General features: G+C 41.8%; 2 protein-coding genes across 2 annotated transcripts in view; one reads left to right on the forward strand and one right to left on the reverse strand.

Annotated features, from left to right (window-relative positions):
- atp1b1a (ATPase Na+/K+ transporting subunit beta 1a) lies at positions 1-12311 on the forward strand. Its single transcript, XM_083887462.1, has 6 exons — positions 1-280; positions 6360-6488; positions 8718-8873; positions 9087-9271; positions 10739-10822; positions 10906-12311. The coding sequence occupies exons 1-6, from the start codon at positions 187-189 to the stop codon at positions 11161-11163; spliced, it is 906 nt and encodes a 301-aa protein (XP_083743588.1). The 5' UTR covers positions 1-186; the 3' UTR covers positions 11164-12311.
- Positions 11485-16996, reverse strand: part of nme7 (NME/NM23 family member 7) — a 23332-nt gene continuing 17820 nt past the window's right edge. The window contains exons 11-12 of the mRNA XM_083887461.1: positions 13310-13417; positions 11485-12412 (exon numbers count right to left, since the gene is read on the reverse strand). Of these exons, the coding sequence (XP_083743587.1) occupies positions 12380-12412; positions 13310-13417 (141 nt within the window). The 3' untranslated portion in view covers positions 11485-12379. The remainder of the gene's footprint in view (positions 12413-13309; positions 13418-16996) is intronic.

The raw sequence follows: 16996 nt of genomic DNA on the forward strand, positions 1-16996 counted from the left end.
TTGTGTGTGGTACAATTGGTCGAGACGGGTACGAATCTGTCCTTTCGCGTTTCCTGTGAGGGACAGCCAACAACAGTCTCTAACCCGCCGCCGCCGACACCACCACCACCAAAACATCCAAGAATCGATTTTTGTTCTGTTTTTTGACTTATTTTTTTTCAAAAGCAGCGGTGAGACAACGAGAACATGGCGGGAAATAAAGACAGTGACGGCGGATGGGGGAAATTTGTGTGGAATTCAGAGAAGGGAGAGTTTCTTGGACGCACTGGATGCAGTTGGCGTGAGTACTCCCTTCTACTTTTTTTTTTTTTTTTTTTTTACCGACCGCTAACTGTCATAACCGTCGACTTTAAAGTCGTCCAAGGACGCCAGTTAAGGTGTCACACGTACGGCTCAACAGGCAGTCAAAACTGACACTAGTCGGTGGTGTTTTATACGTCATTTTATTCACATTTATCCTCTGTTTTGGTGACTGTCAGTCAGACGACACCTGTTAGAGCTCAACGCCCGTGATACGCTGCGTCGTGACTCCGGCTTTTTTTAAATGGAGGCTGTGTGCGTGTGTGCGTGTCTGTGTGTGTGTGCGCGCGTGTGTGTGTGTCGGGGGGAGAAAAGGCGAAGGCAAAAAAAAAGAAGTTGAGTCCGTTAAATCACAAACTCCTCCCGTGAAACATGAAACCGACTCGTCTCACATGAGTTCCGCCGACTACACACACGCTACAGGTCGCGTGCTCAGCATCCATCACCGGTGAATTTTCTCGGTTAATGTCACTTCATGACAGGGTTGGAGAAAAAAAATAAAAAAATATTCATCGGTGTTTCCTTTTTCCTCATAAATGACGTCGTGCTCAAAACGAGAAGGCTGTGGTGTCCACATTATGGACGTCATCTGCCTTAACGCATCGCAACCATTCATGTTGTTTTGTGTGTGTGTGTGCAAACCAACAGATACTCCTGTTATAACGATGTATTGTTATAAATAAAATCCAATTTTAAACGACGACTCAACAAGCGAAATATAGTTGTAGTGTAGTTGATTAATAATCGAGTAATAGTTGCAGCCCATGAAATCAGGATTAATAGTGGCCAAAAATGAATGGATTTGTCTGTTATACATGTATATGTGCTGTTTAAACGCATAGTTGGTCTCGTATTATTTGTGGAGTCAACATTAAATTGTTTTTTTTCCCCAGTCATATCGAGCCATTCATTAATAAACGTCCTTTGTGAAAAAGGTCACCCTGAAGGACAGACAGTGTGGTGGGCAGGAGGGGAAAGTTGTTGTTTGACCATCTTTTTCTTTTTTTTTAAATGTAGCCCCCAGAGCATAAACATGATAAACAGCAACGGATATTGTATTATTGCTCTGTGTTAATGAGCCAAATAGCTAATCTCCAGTGTTGTCGTGCACAGACGGGGGGGGGGGGGGGTTATTCTGTTACCCCCCCACCTTTCACTCCAACCTCCAGATTAACGAGTGCAGCTCTAATCGTTTTAAATACTTTTAAGACGAAAGGGAATGCTCGGCCGTGGTGGTTGATTTGATGGGATCACAGGCACGGCGTTCGAATCCATATAAACCGTTTTATTTCTTTTTAGTTGTTCGGTCCTCCCTCCTCTTCCTCCTCCCCGTGTTATAGAGACAGTCGACAGACAGACCGACACCACACGGTACTGGAGCAGATCACGACTCACATGTCTCCAGGGCCGCACCTCCACCACCACTCACCCCCCTCCCCTTCCCCGGTTCATATTCATACAATTTATTCCCGACACGAATGAAGCCGTGGTTTGGTTTAAAAGTTGAAAGCCTTCGTTTAATCAAACAGCTCGTTTCCTGGCGAATGTGATATTATACGCTCATAAAAACAGGAGTCGTGTCGCGGTCGTGTTCGCCACTGACGAACAACATAACCCCGTTCTTTTTCCTTTTTTCTTTCTCTTCTTCTATAAATCGCCATTAATTGTTGCTTATAATATCAGCAGCTGTGTTGTTGTTGTTTGTCTGACAGTGAGCATGTGTTATTACTGTGTTTTGTGCTTTAGAATGGTAATGTCGCACTATATATTAAAAAAAAATGTGAGCTGTGTTGCTCTAAAAAGCAACAGGTTATTATGATGTGTGTGTGCCTGTGTCATTGAATCGGTGTCAATGTAAAAGAGTTGAAATCATTTTTAAAAAAAAAAGCTAAATAATGAGGGGAAACGGTGTTCTGGAGGCACGTGGTTGTTTATCAGTTGTGGTATAAAAGGAAATGAGGAAATTTGTGTTTTTAATGGTTTTTTTTATGACGCAGCTATTTTTTTGGAGCAGTGTGGAAATGTATTGTAAAAGCTGCTCGTGTTAGACCTTGAGTTGCTTTGGAAAAAAACAGTCAGGAAAAGTCCACACACACACACATACATGTGGCGTGAACGTGGGGACGGTCCCTCCATGAGACTGTGCTGCAGCAGAAGTGTGGTGGGGGAGGTGCTGCTGCTGCTGCTTTCCATTCAAACTCTCACCACTAGTTGGCCAAGCTTCTGTGCTATTTACATCTGTGGGCAGCACAGTTGATATGTGGCCTTCACTGACTACAAAATGGTGTTGCTGCGTCGCACAGACACAGAGTTGAGCCTGTGTTCTGAAAATCTCAGGTGACTTGACTGTACCGGAGACCGTGTTCCACATGTACGAGCTAACCACAAGGATAAAAATGACTCTTATATCATATGCTTCCGATTTAATCAATGCAATGCTTGGTTGTGAAAAGTCAGGTTACAGGTTATTTATAGAGCGTGTTTCATACGACCACTGTTGACCCAAGTGGGGAAACAGAGTCCAAATGCAAAATATACAAAAACTTAACATGTAGCACAGTAACAAGATATATTCAAGGTCTCAGTCTTAAAACTTACCTACGTGCTACTTGTTTTGCCCCATATACACTTGGCATCCTCACTACCCCTGCGTTTTTAACCATAGATGAAGAACTTCAGAAACACTGCTACTGAGTGCTACGCATTTTTGTTTTGGAAAACTATGGGCCTTCATTTTAATCTGGACAGGCAGAAAGGGAGCGTTTCACCTCCTCGTCAGACTTGGAACAGATATCTTTGCTCCATAGAACGTCAGAAAATGTTGATCGTTGTTAATACATGCCGACTAATTGAGCAATCGAGTAATAATCAATTAATTGTTGCAGCCCTAAAACAGATGTTTTAGCAGGGATAGAAGTATGGATGTAGCTTCAAACGTTTCTATGCAGTTGGGCAGTCAGAAAATGGCACCCAACAACTTGAAATTAAAAGTCTCTGTTCAAACCACATGCATAGAATATTAAAAATAGTGATTAATGTCGTAATCAATTACCAATTAGTTGTAATTGCAGCCTGGATAACAATCACTGAACAATGGGCTAATAGAAGTGAACAATAGCTATCAATAGTCTTTGTCTCCTTTTCACATCCCGCGTCCACGACTACAACACGACTGCAAAGGTTTTATTTATCAGAAGGTCCTGTCTGTGACTCAAATCTCACACCAAAGTTTGAATCGCGCAGAACTCGTGCAGGTCATGTTCCATAGGACAAACATTGCCCTACAACAATGGTAGCAGGTGTAGCCATATCTCACCATGAAATCAAGAGTGTCTAACGTTTAACACTTCCGTCATGTTTTACTCAGAAAAGGGTTAGCCTCGCCTTGCTTCTACTGGGTGCTTTTGTAGATGTGGTACAAGTGAAACTGCCTCTTGTGCAGCGTGTGTGTGCGCAGGAGTGGTACGCAGAGTAAAGGATGTTGCTCTCGATCTCATGCGCTGGCAACACTGCTCACGTGTTCGTTGCACAGACAGAGTATAGCATGGACGGAGTAAACTGAATTTCCTCCCTACAGTTTTTTTACTGTCTGTGGCAGGAAATAATGAGGCTTTGGTGCAGAACCCGCCAAACTGGTTTTACACTGGCTGGTCTGAAAAGGTGGAGGAGGTACCACCACACCAACAGCAAACAACATCAGGAACGCTGATAGTTGACGAGCACAGCACTCTGTTTGGACACGAAGGAATTTAACAATGGATCACTGTCACTGTATGGTAGTGTTCATATATCTGGGTGATCTTAACTGTTTAATATCACAATTGATATCCTAGACCAGGGGTCACCAACCTTTTTGAGATGAGAGCTACCTTAAGGGTAAAAAATAATATGGAGGGCTACCACATTAACATTTTATTTTTTTTGTTTACCATTTAAATGATTAATACTATGCATTAAACTGCATACACATTCATTCCAGTGCTTACTCCTAACGATAACCAGTTTTTATAAACAATATCAAAGATATTTTACTGAGCGATCATACGGATACATGCAAGTGAGGTGAAGTGAAGTGAGCCCGCGGGCACCGTATTGGCTGCCTGCGGGCTACCAGGTGCCCGCGGGCACCACGTTGGTGACCCCTGTCCTAGACCATCCAGTGACTCATAGAGTTTGTTTTACCATTGTTCCATCTGGCCTCAGTTGTGTATCCATGCAACACTAACAAAGCATGGCCCCCCTCCACCCCCACCCCACCCGAGGCCATGCTCATTGACCAGTATCACGTGACACCGGTATGTGTGACACATTAGAAGTCAAGTCAATATGAGCTGCTGCCAAATAAGGACTCAAAATCTGTTGATTTGTTGACAAAACTTGCGGACACTTCTTGACATAACACAACACATCTATTGAACTACCTATTGTGGAGAAACATGGCAGCCCCCATAAAGTTAGGCCTTTGACTACAGTACTTGGCTTATTTTAAAGCTGCAAATCCAAACGACTTCAAAACATACTCATGGGAACTATATTCAATTTCTGTCAATAAACTCTGTTAAATGTACCCTCGGTGGAAATGTTCGACAAAAAGGGCAAACTGACTGTGGTGGTTCCATTTTTAAAGCTGTTGACGATACTGAACAACACAGGCCAGAGTTTTTAATGCAATAGTGTGCTTCAAATGGCTCAAATAAGAACAATACAAGTTCATAGGCTGGATATTTTCACTGGATGTTAAAATCACGAAGAGCAAAGATTGCCCACTCTCCCGTTAAATAATGAATGAGGTTCAATATTGACAGAATAAAACAGAAGGTATTTTTTTTCCCCCTCTGATTTCTTCGCTCTGTGCTCTGAATACTTGAACAGCGCTGTGTACTGCATATATTAACATATTGTATGTTCATATTACTCCCAAGAGTTTCATGTTTAAGTCAGATAATCTCTTAAGAGCAAAGAATAAAGTAAAGTTATGCGTGTGTTGCTCTATTATAGGATTGGATTGTAAACAGTGAATTTGAACCATAGCCATATGTTGTTTGCGGAGTCTGGTGTTTGAGACGTTAAGTGCCATTTCACCACTGCAGTAAAACATGTCAGAGTTGTTGAACAGTAACAGTATCACTAGAGAAAAACAACTACAGATCCACTCTAAAGCTGATGGAAATGTACCGCCTGACATAGAAAACAAAAGCCAGTGAGAGCTTCTTCGCCTTTAATAGCCTGAATGGGAAAGAAATAGACCAACAAAGTTGGCAAATGGGAATGTTTTCTGCGAACCGATCACAAATGAAGGCAGAGACGTAGAAAAGCATGGCTGCTTTTGTTCATTTATGTGAGGACAGTGTTTTATGTCTGACTGATGGAAGTGGCGACACAATGGGGGAAGGATCTCGTGTGACTGGAATGATGACTGACTCATCCTGTTGTACTGGAACTGTAGCCCTCCCACTGTTGCATAATTAGGATAACATTTAAATTGGGTTTTTGAAGGAAAAAAAAAACAACCTTCATTGTTCTTGGATGTTTTGGATGAAGAGAAATAGAGATCAAACTATGTGGAAGTCATTTTTAGTAATTTTTCTTTTCCTCTTGGGCTTTTGTCCAGATTGAACTCTTAAAAGAGCAGGTCTCTTTTACAGAGACTTGGATCAATAGTTGTTTCCAAGAAAGAAAAATCTGTTTTTTTGTTTCTCAATGTGTCAAATCAAACATTTGTTTTCCAGCACTCACGACAACACGCATGTTGACAACAGGCAATCCAAATATGTTTAATTTTCAATGATGTAGAGACGATGAAAGCAGCAGATTCAAACTCGGAGGATAATTGAAAAACCCTTGTTTTGTGCCTCTGCTATCATTGGAGATGTGATGTTTTCAGTTTGTCCATATCTCAAGAACAATTTGACCCAAACTCACTTGGATAAACGTAGTAGATTTAGGTAATTTCAGGTCAAGGTGACTGTGACTTTACAACATATTTATGGAATAGTTGTTCAGTAGTAATTAATTTCACATTGGTATTAAAGACATTTCTTTTTTTCCCCCTCCCACAGTTAAAATCATCTTGTTCTACGTGATTTTCTACGGATGTTTGGCTGGAATCTTCGTCGGGACCATTCAGGCTTTGCTGCTCACTTTAAGTAACTACACGCCCACCTACCAGGACAGAGTCGCTCCTCCAGGTAAATGAAATCTAAAACTTCTTGCTCTCTTTTTTTAAAAATGAGCTGCTTGGCGTTTCATCGGCTCTTGTGTGACGAGCGAAGAGATGGTCTCCTTGACGATGCTGTAGTCAAGAGTCTGTTGGGGTGTGCCTTGAAGCTGTTACTCTATCAGAAGTCTGTCTGACCTTAGATAGGTTTTCAGCCATTTTGTCCTTCACTCCTCTCTTAGCCTGTCAATGCCTCTCTCTCTCTCCCCTCAGGCTACAGGGGGAACCGTTGAAGCTCTTTACACCCACTGTGACTGAAACAATTCATGTGCGCTATGATTATGTGTCACAGCCTTCATGTTTACATACTTAAGAACGGAAGCCAGAAGTTTGTAACACAAAAAGGATCGAGTTTCGTCAGAGCTTAGAGGCTAAACACTAATCCTGTTTTTTGCTGGAGGAAAATTCCAACTTGCAACCTTATGAGAATTATTCAACTCTTGCTATAGTAACTACTATCATTGACTGTTTCTTATATAATAGCACATGCTCCAACCTTGCTGGTATTTTTAGCAGGCATTGTCAGCGACTGGCCGCGTGTACACAAGTTAGCCTGCCTGCCGTTTTGTCTGTCAGTTGTTAACAATCAAAGAGCAGCCCGGCAACAGCTACAAAGTAAGTGTGCAGCGCTTTGAGTTGAAGTGAGTTTCCAGCAGTGGCACGATAAGGGAAGCAGAGAGTAGTTAAGCGTTTTTTTTTTTTCCCTCTGAGCTGCCTCTCACTCTGGGGCTAAAAGTTTCCATTGTGAGAGAGAGACACACACACACATGTGAGTGTGGATGGGTGGGGGCAGGGGACTGGTGAACTTTCACAAGCCTCCGAGTGAAAACTCAAATTACTGGATGGTAGTTCTCTGCTGCACATCTCACTGCTAACCCTACAACAACAAATGAACACAACGGTGAGGCTGATAAAGGTTCATAAATGTTGTGTTGTTTGTTTTTCTTCACCCACCCCCTCCTCCCCACTCCTCTCACCCATCTTATTCCCCTCATGCCACGCCTCACTGAGGCCTTGTGCACAAGGTCTGTGGAAAATTACTGCCGTAAAGAGCTGACAGAGACTGTCTGAGGAAATCCCCAAGACCCTACAGTGTGTAGTCCTAAGATAATAGAGCAGGGACCCATGGTGTCTCTGGGCTCTATGAAGAATAGCTCACATGATAAATAGAGCAGCTTCTGACAGGAACTTCACTACTTAACATATATATATATATAAATGTATGTATATGTTTGTATATATATATACACACACATATGTCTTGACTTCTTTTCAAATCCTCTCCTGCCAGCTCCCTTGTCAAAATCTGTGGCTAATGTCAGAATCAATTAATTGGTTTGAGTGTGTTTTTATTCTCAGATTTTTCACCGTCTTCAATGTAATTATGTTGTGGTTAATTTGCCCCGTATAACAATGATCTGAAACTGAATAGTTTTCAACGTTTACTGACATTTTATGGACCAAACACCTAACGGATTAATTAAGAAAGTAAAGATTTGTTGCAGCATTTGATTTGACCTCTGTCCTTGTCGCAGCACTAGTGTTGAATTTATTGAATAAAGTGCGTTTGTCTCCACTACGCTAGGTACTATACGCCCCCCTTTCACCTTGTTAGTACTAAGCGCTTTCCAGTCGAGTGTCATTCTGTGTCCAGTATTTTAAATATGATTCCTTCACCCCAACCGGCCGTGGCAGATGGCTGCACATCTTAGAGTCTGGTTCTGTCAGAGATCTCTTCTTTTGTTAAAAGGGAGTTGTTTTTTTTGCGCTCAACCGATGCCTAGTGCTTGCTCATTGTGTGAATTGTTGTGTTTCTCTGCTCTGCACGATGTCGTCTATGTGTCTATGTACACTGCCTTGAGATGATGTATGTCGTGATTTGGCGCTATACAAATACAATTGGATTGAAATAAATTCTGTAAGCTAACAGAGCATAAACTCAGTCTCTGGATTACCAGAATAATTTGATTTTATTCTATAACATCACGTAAACTTAGTGACTGTGAGAACACAGTAGCCGGCCCAGGACGCCCACCCCACACTTCGATGTTTCAGACAATTCTGCTGCTTGACATTTTCTGAAGTTGAATATCTGAAAACTGCTTCAGAGATCTGTGGGTGCCCAAGAAAACCTATGATAAACTTTTCCAGTATCCTACAACAATCCAGCCAATCCTTTCCACTCATGTCTGTCTTTCAGGTCTGTCACACACCCCACGCTCAGTGAAATCTGAAATTGCTTTCACTCGGTCTGACCCGACCACGTACACGGTGTATGTTGATAGCATGAAGAAACTCCTCGAACCGTATGTGGATGACATTCAGACCGAAGCCTTGAGATTCGAAGACTGTGGAGGCAAGTATAAGCCAATCATCAATCAGGGATTGTCATACACTCTGGCTGATCCCTGATGGGTATGTAACCAACCGTCAATCGCAATTTTGTCTCTCACATGTTTACAAGATTTGTGACATGATCAGTCCTCAAAAGAAACATGAATTTTTGTGAGCGGGTTTTTAGCTTATCCTAACGCATCCAGTCTGATGTGTCCGTCTGTGCCATTTGCAGAGATTCCTATGACGTACATCGACCGTGGAAGTCTGGAGAATGACCTAGGACAGAGGAAGGCCTGCGTTTTCCGCAGGTCTTGGCTCGGCCCTTGCTCCGGGTTGCTTGATGAAGATTACGGGTTCAGTGAGGGAAACCCCTGCCTTATTGTCAAGCTCAACAGGATTGTCAACTTCACACCAAAGGTAGGTTTATAGCATGACAGCACAGCTTTTGAAGTACAAGAAAGTTTCTTTACCAAACATAAAGTTTGGACCTAAAAGTGAAAGTTTGGTCTTCCGCTTTATTCTCACTATTCTCACATAAGTCTAGGGCTGAGCGATTTTGAATAAATATCTAAATATCTATCTTAATATCACATTAAGTATTAATGTGTGATATTTGTGCAGCTCTGTGAGAAACAAAGATGTCCTCTTCAGTCGGTGGAATAATATTTGTATAGACAATCATTTATCTAAAATTATATTTTGATCAAATTTGGATTTATTGTTCAGCCCTACACTTTTAGAAATAAGGGTTCCAAAAGTGTCCTTCTACAAGGGCTGAGGTTCTACCTGGAACCATTTGAGGAAAATTTCCAACTTGCAACCTTATGAGAATGATTCAACTCTTGCTACATTAACTACTATCATTGACTGTTTCTGATAAAATAGCACATGCTCCAACCTTGCTGGTATTTTTAGCAGGCATTGTCAGCGACTGGCCGTGTGTACACAAGTTAGTCTGCCTGCCGTTTTGTTTGCCATTTGCTTCTGAAAAACCCTTTCCCAAAGAAAGGGTTTTTCAAGGGTTCTTGGTAACACTAATGGTTCCAGTAAGAACCATTTGATCCAGAGAACACTTTAAAACCCCTTTCCTGAATAAAGGGTTTTAAAAGGGTTCTTGGTGGAACCCTTCAAAAGGGTTCTCCTATGAGGACAAGCCGAAGAACCTTATATGGTTCTACTTAGCACTTTTAAGAGCATACGTAGATAAGTCTCAGCTAAATTCAGGATTTGATGATTACTAAACCACTCGTAAAGCTTTAGCATTTAAGAGCTAGTTTGCAGCTGATAGTTAGCGAATAGCTAATTTTGGTTGCACCAGACCAACTGACACAATCCGGTCGTCAGTATATCGCAAGTATATATAACTCATAATAAAATATCTTACTTAATTACAATCCTTAAGAGATTTCGGTGCTCAAAAAATCATCTCAGTTCCAGGAATAAATATGCCATTGTTACAGAAAATGGTGGATTGTGCTTTCCAGAACCCTTTTCAAGAGGTTCCTTGACCTGTAGTGCTATCATCCACTATATACAAGATATTAAACTCTGTGTTTCATTCTGCTGGCATCTAGCACCACCTACAAGGGAAGGTGTAAACTTTTAGTAATTACTAATATTCTAATTGCTAGTAAAAGTGGTGCAACCTATTTTAATTTAGGAGTGCCTTAAACTTGATACTGTTTGACCTTAAATGCATAAATGCGAATGGATTGGCTGGTTCTCACACTGCCACTTGGACACACAACATTTCTCAACATCTGCCCGCACAAACAAAGCCAAGCGATGGACTTGGGTCAATGCGTGAATGAGCATCACCACGTACCCGTGAATGCTACAACAGCCACCCCACTCCATCATTCTACCATCCTCTCTGTCTTCCAGGCTCCTGCTAACAATGACTCACTGCCAGCGGCTCTGCAGGGGAACCTAAATCCCTTCGTGATCCCCATTCACTGCAAGAACAAGGTACGTTTGAGAGGACATCGTCTGGTTGTGATGTCCTCAGTACGACCCGCTGTAAGAATTTAATTCAACCGTTGTGTTTGCAGAGAGAAGAGGACGTAGACAAGATCGGACAGATCAGTTACATTGGCATAGGCGGCGGCTTCCCCCTGCATTACTACCCGTACTACGGCAAAATGTTGCACCCCCAGTACCTGCAGCCCCTGGTGGCCATTCAGTTCACCAACATCACGTTGGACGAGGAGATCCGCATCGAGTGCAAAGTATATGGAGCAAACATTGACTACAGCGAGAAGGACCGCTATCAAGGACGCTTCGACGTCAAGTTCACAATCAAATCGTGACCTCAGCCACGAGCGAGCGTTCTCATTTTAGAAACAAATAAAATGTAGAGAGAATTCAGAGAGTTCAGAGAAAAAACAAAACAAAAAAACACCACTAGTCTTTTGAACATTCATAATATACAGGACCTACACTTAATCTGTGTGCTTTACACTAGGCTTTTCTGTGTGTTTGTCGAGGGTTAGAATGTAAAATACAAAAAGTAGCAATAGCAAATATTTATTCTACTGTAAATGAAAATATTCCTTGAGCCATGGGATGTGTTCATCTATTACTGTAAAATCGCAATTCCACTACTGACGTGTAGCGTGTTTCTGTCCCCCCCCCCCCCCCCCCAAACTATCTCATCCTGATGTGGTTTCTTTATATATTTTTGGAGTGTCCAGTGCCGTAGTCTTGTCCTGTTGTAATCTCCACTTGTCTTATGTCAGCTTCGATGGTCCAAGGTGTGTGCGCGCACGTGCTCGTGTCTGTGTGCCGACGTGTTAAGTGTATGTGAGCGAGTGGAGTGTGCGTTAATGTGCTCTGATTCATTCAAATACAAGCATGGTACTCTGAACCTTTAAGGCCCATGTGTGAGTAAATAACAGCGCTTCATGGAATCTTTTTGTTTTTTGTTTTTCTTTTGCGTCTGTGTGTTTTCTTTATCCGAGTTGTTCAGGTCGACATGTGCATTATTTGTTTCGCCGTTACTTTGCCGTTCACTTTAGCTGTAGGATTTGATTTGACATTTGTGTTTGCTGCGCTTACGTCTGTTCATTCTTAATTCATAGTGTAGAGCTTTGTGGGTCCAGCCTAGAAGACTGTCACCTCCATGGAAAAACAGTGGCAACTCAGTGCTTTGAAATCTGTTTTGCTGGCGACATCACGTGACGTGATGTAACTTACTATTGAATGTTTTAGCCATTTTCATGGTGGAAGAATTTTATATTTATGCAGTTGTACATTTTTTTTCTTTCAAAGTGTAAATGTATGAATCCAATACCAAAGTCGCTGGTCAAAAGGATTGAGAATATCAGAGGCAATGCAGTATCCCGTGTAATGAGATGTTTAGTTGGTGTGAAAATACTTATTTCAGTGTTGAAGATCAAAAACACTTGTCAGGAGTCTGCTCTTGTCACTTTATTTAATCTGCAAAAAGGCTGAAACAAATAAACAGAAAAATGAGACAACTGTTAAGTCCACGAGTTTGACGTGAGTCACTTTTCTTCTTTGCACTCATCCATCCAAAATCCGGAAGAAATACTTCACCTGGAAAATAAAAAATAAGACACTTAATAACAGTCGTATTCACTCATGGGCCACATTGTTAGGTACACAGTGCAGGAGACGTATTTGAGTGTCTGGATTGGCACCTGGTGTGGTCTTGCTGCTGCCGTCGACCATCCGCTTTAAGGTTAAGCTTTTTGTGCATTCAAAGATGATCTTCTGCATCACTTGGCTGGTACCAAGTCGTGATTTCATTTGCTGTTGTGAACTACTGTTGCCTTTCGGTTTTGACGGTCAAGGTCTCATTAATCGATTAATTTTCTTCGTAAATTAAGAGGTTAAATAAATACAGAGAGAAATTCAAACTAGTCTGGAAAATTTCTCCTATATTCTCCGATATTTGCATGAACAGGTGTACTTAATACAGTGATCAGTGATTGTGGGTAATAAAGTAGTACTTCCTCCTATTTCAAAGCCCCTTCTTGGCCACTATGTCTTAGTCTTGGGAAAATGGCAGCTCAGTCAGTCACAGGCTAATGATTAACAAGGAGGCATTTGTCCAGGCCACAGATCAGGAGTTTTCCTGAACAATGACGCTGAACGGGTCAGACCCCACTCTCTGTAAAACAATGGGTTTGTTTCAAATCCCTCTGTCATTCTTGTTCCTCAAACCCAGTGTGATCTGAGGTTGCCCCAGCCCACAGAGCGGAGTCATGGGACTCGGCTTCACACAAGTTTTGAGGGGGTTTTGTTCTTGGCGAGAGACGCAAGGTAGCTGCTTATGCACGAGCTGAGAGACAATGAGGTGGTGCTGGGGGGGGGACCTGTGTGTGTAGGAGCAGAGGCACACATGCGCGCACGAGAGGAAGTGGGTGTTCCGTGTAGCACACAGACACGGATAGAGTACAGCGCATCATGCGTCAGTGAGACACCACCTACCTCCAGAACACCGTCCTCGGGGAGGTCCGTACAGTGGACCGCGTTCTTCACCTTGTCTTTGCCGTAGCGAGCGCGAAGCGTGGTCGGACGGAGATGCCGAGCGATTTCCTGTGGGATGACAAACGTGAACAGATCGTGATGAATTGGGAAAATCATTTTCGGTTTCAACTTCCAACACTTAAACATGATGAGAACAGCATTTTCAACAACAACAGTTGCGTTTGAAAGCGTACATCCTGTTCTGCACTGTGTTCCTATGACGGGCTGATTACTCAGCAGCTCAACATGTGATGATCATGGAGAGGAAGTGACTTAATGCTGACACTGAACAAAACTTACACGCTGAATATAAGGAGGAACAATCATATGATCTGCTATTTCCTTCAACTCTTACTAGTATTATTAAACTAATCTAGGTGCAACATCTGATCCTGATGTGGAAACGTGTTGTGGAAACGACTATTATTCACCTTAGATGTTGTTATTACTTTCCCCCGTAAGAGTCAACACACAACATTCCACATACGCCGAATTTCACTTTTCACTGTCGCCTGACTGCGGTTGTTTATTTTTGCACTTACATAAACACAGACAAGCCGCAGCACAAAGGAGACAACTGGTCGTTCAGGTTTCATTGTAGTGAGGTTTGTATGAAGCACTGACACACAGTCAGACCACAGCTGCTTATTAAAAAGAAAGGATCACTGAATAAAACCTAGTCCTTCTTTGTACTTAATAAACCATACCATACATCCATTGGGAAATTTGGTGTTTTTAAATAGTAGGGACACAGGAGCTGCCTCATCTGTTAACGTTTGTGTCACTGAGGTAAATCCAGACACGAAAGTTACTGATGGGAGGCAGTAGTGGATTTACAACTCCTTTGCACCATGGTGTAAAATAGCTGATTTTCTCTGTGGACATTGGTGTGGACAGAGAGAGACACCTCATCTTCAGCTAACTCCGCCCCAATGCCAGAATATGTAAAATATGGACTGAGACCTGAGTGAGGGAGCGAGTGGACCAGTGAGGGTGCATGGTCTGGTGGCAGTGAAATCTGACACCAAGTTGCAGCTGCCTGTGATTCACTTTGTGTGTGGAAAGAAAGAGAGAGAGAAAAGCGACAGAGTGACATTTAAAAAAAAAAAAAAGGAGGAGGAGCCTTGCGCCTATTAGACAAGAGAGTGATGACAGAGTGTAGCATTGGATGAAAATAGCCAGTGATAGCTGGCGTTTGACCATCACAATCACAATATGTAGAGTTTGAATACAACAGTGGTGTAAAGAGGTCGGAGCAAAGTCAGCTACAGACTTTCCACGGGAGGAAGATTTATTCCCAATAAGATAATTTGCTCTCTCATCATCCTCCTCTTCCTCACATGTACTTCACACACTGGTATAGTGAAATTACAGTAGATTAAGATGGAGCCAGACATAAAATGACACTAATTATTCTAATTGTTTTGTTATACGTTTCATTTTCTACACACACCGATTACATACCCTGGTATAAACAGTAGATAAAACGGTATTTCTGATTTTTCCTCCCAAGTAGGAAGCTCGCGTACCACAGCTTGAAAACCAAGGCTTTTTTCCAAGATGGCAGCCTGTTGTAGCAGATCCTAGATTGAAGGATTAATAAAGTTATCTACACTTAGTAGAACCATATAAGGTTCTTCGGCTTGTCCTCATAGGAGAACCCTTTTTGGCTCCAGGGAGAACCTTTTTATGAAGGTTGCACCTGGAACCCTTTTGGAGGGTTCCAGGTGGAGGGTTCTACCAAGAACCATTTTAAAACCCTTTATTCAGGAAAGGAGTTTTAAAGGGTTCTCTGGATCAAAAGGGTTCTTACTGGAACCATTAGTGTTACCAAGAACCCTTGAAAAACTTTCTTCAGGAAAGGGTTTTTTTGGAAATGGTTCCAGGTAGAACCTCAGCCCTTGTAGAAGGACCCTTTTGGAACCCTTATTTCTAAGAGTGTATCTTGATACTTGTATACTAGGGATGTGAATCTTTGGGTGGCTCACGATTCGATTGGATTCCGATTCTTAGGGTCACGATTCGATTCAAAATCGATTCTCGATTCAAAAATTGATACAATGCATAGTGTGTTAAGGCAAATTATGGCATCAAAACAATACAGTTTGTATAAGATAATGTGATAATGTGATCACACAAAGGAAAACTTAAGTTAACATTTATTCATTCACAACAAATAAAAACTTACTGTACAAAAAAATAACTTAATAATAAATAAATAAATAAAAGCTTAGGCTTAAAAAAAGTAAATGAAAAAAAAACTTAAAAAAAAAAAAAAAGTCAATGAAATGATTCAGAATCGTGGATGATTAGAATCGCGATTCCGATGTGTATCGATTTTTCCCCCCACCCCTATCGTATACACTGGTTTTAACCTGATAAAGTGGTTAGTTGATGCAGACTGACTGATGTATTTAACGTCCACGTCTGAATCACCTATTTTACTTCAGTGTCATTCCTATATTCTGCTTGCAAACAAACCAACAGACATAATCCCATCACCTTTTCAAACATAAATCTCATCACTACACAATAAAAACAAGATATGAAGACAATTTATTTTACAGCTGCAAACACAACTCTCTTACACTTCCCCTTTCTATTGCCATGGAGCACTTGTTTCTCAAAGCAGCCGCCTGTTTCCTTTTAACATGAGACACTCCCAAGGTCAGCACTGGGCTTTTCTTGCCCTTTCATACTCGGTGCCTCCAGGAAACGCAACCCTCCCACAGGGTCCACCGTCGAGAGAGCGGGACAATGTGTGAATAATTAATTCACAGGGACGACGATTAACTCTAAAGGAATGTTAATGGTTGTGTAACGTATAGCACTTCATTGTGAAAAACGTTATGGTAATGTTTGGACTTCATGATTAAAAAAGTACACTGAAAGTGTCTTCTCTAAAAAAAAATCCTGCGCCTGGATTTGTGGCAGCGGAAAATCTCATTTAACGAGATGATTATTCTCCAGTGGTTTATGAGAGTGCACACAAAGGGCATGGGTACGTTTAGAGGTCACAAATCAACGGAATCGTCTCATCAAAGCCTTGCATTGTCTTTAAAAAGACAAAAACAAATGTGGGAAAAACAACTTTTCGACTTTAGATCATTGTTAACTACACACGCACTGAGTTTGATTGAACATTAAATGATCATGGGAACTGTAGATCACAGTGGGAGTTTTTCATTATAGTTTCACATACATGCACTCAAGGTTTTCCTCTTTCTTCTTTCAGTACAGCCCTCTATAGACTGGATGCCAATTGTAGGAGACTTTAAGGGGTAGTTTAGGATTTTCTGAAGTGTAATGATGCATCGTCACTGCTGATTTTACTGCGTACACTGCCAGAGCGCCTCCCGCTGCATGTGCGTACAAGCCCAAGCTTCCATTCATATATTAATGAATGACCGTGCCAGTCGAGCATTCCACACATCAACTAGCAGTGATTTCTCCCCCAGGAAATTGCACTAATTTGTGTTTCCTTTTCTATGTGTGGAAATCAAACCAGAGGTGTGAGTGGATCCGTCCACGAGGTCTACTCGTTTAAGAAATCATCTTTAGACGTCCTTTTACTAACTGGAAATTAGTGCTGTGTGCTAGGTTAACGCATGATGCGTTTCCATGACGACTGACCGGAAAAAGACGAGC

This window comes from Microchirus variegatus (genome assembly GCF_963457635.1).
Source record: "Microchirus variegatus genome assembly, chromosome: 4".
Lineage (NCBI taxonomy): Eukaryota > Metazoa > Chordata > Actinopteri > Pleuronectiformes > Soleidae > Microchirus > Microchirus variegatus.

Excerpts from the sequence above, each read along its gene's own strand:
- atp1b1a (XM_083887462.1), top strand. The coding sequence starts at position 187 with ATGGCGGGAAATAAAGACAGTGACGGCGGATGGGGGAAATTTGTGTGG. Across the intron at positions 281-6,359 it reads ACGCACTGGATGCAGTTGGC|TTAAAATCATCTTGTTCTAC; the intron begins GTGAGTACTCCC and ends CCCCTCCCACAG. Across the intron at positions 6,489-8,717 it reads GGACAGAGTCGCTCCTCCAG|GTCTGTCACACACCCCACGC; the intron begins GTAAATGAAATC and ends TCTGTCTTTCAG.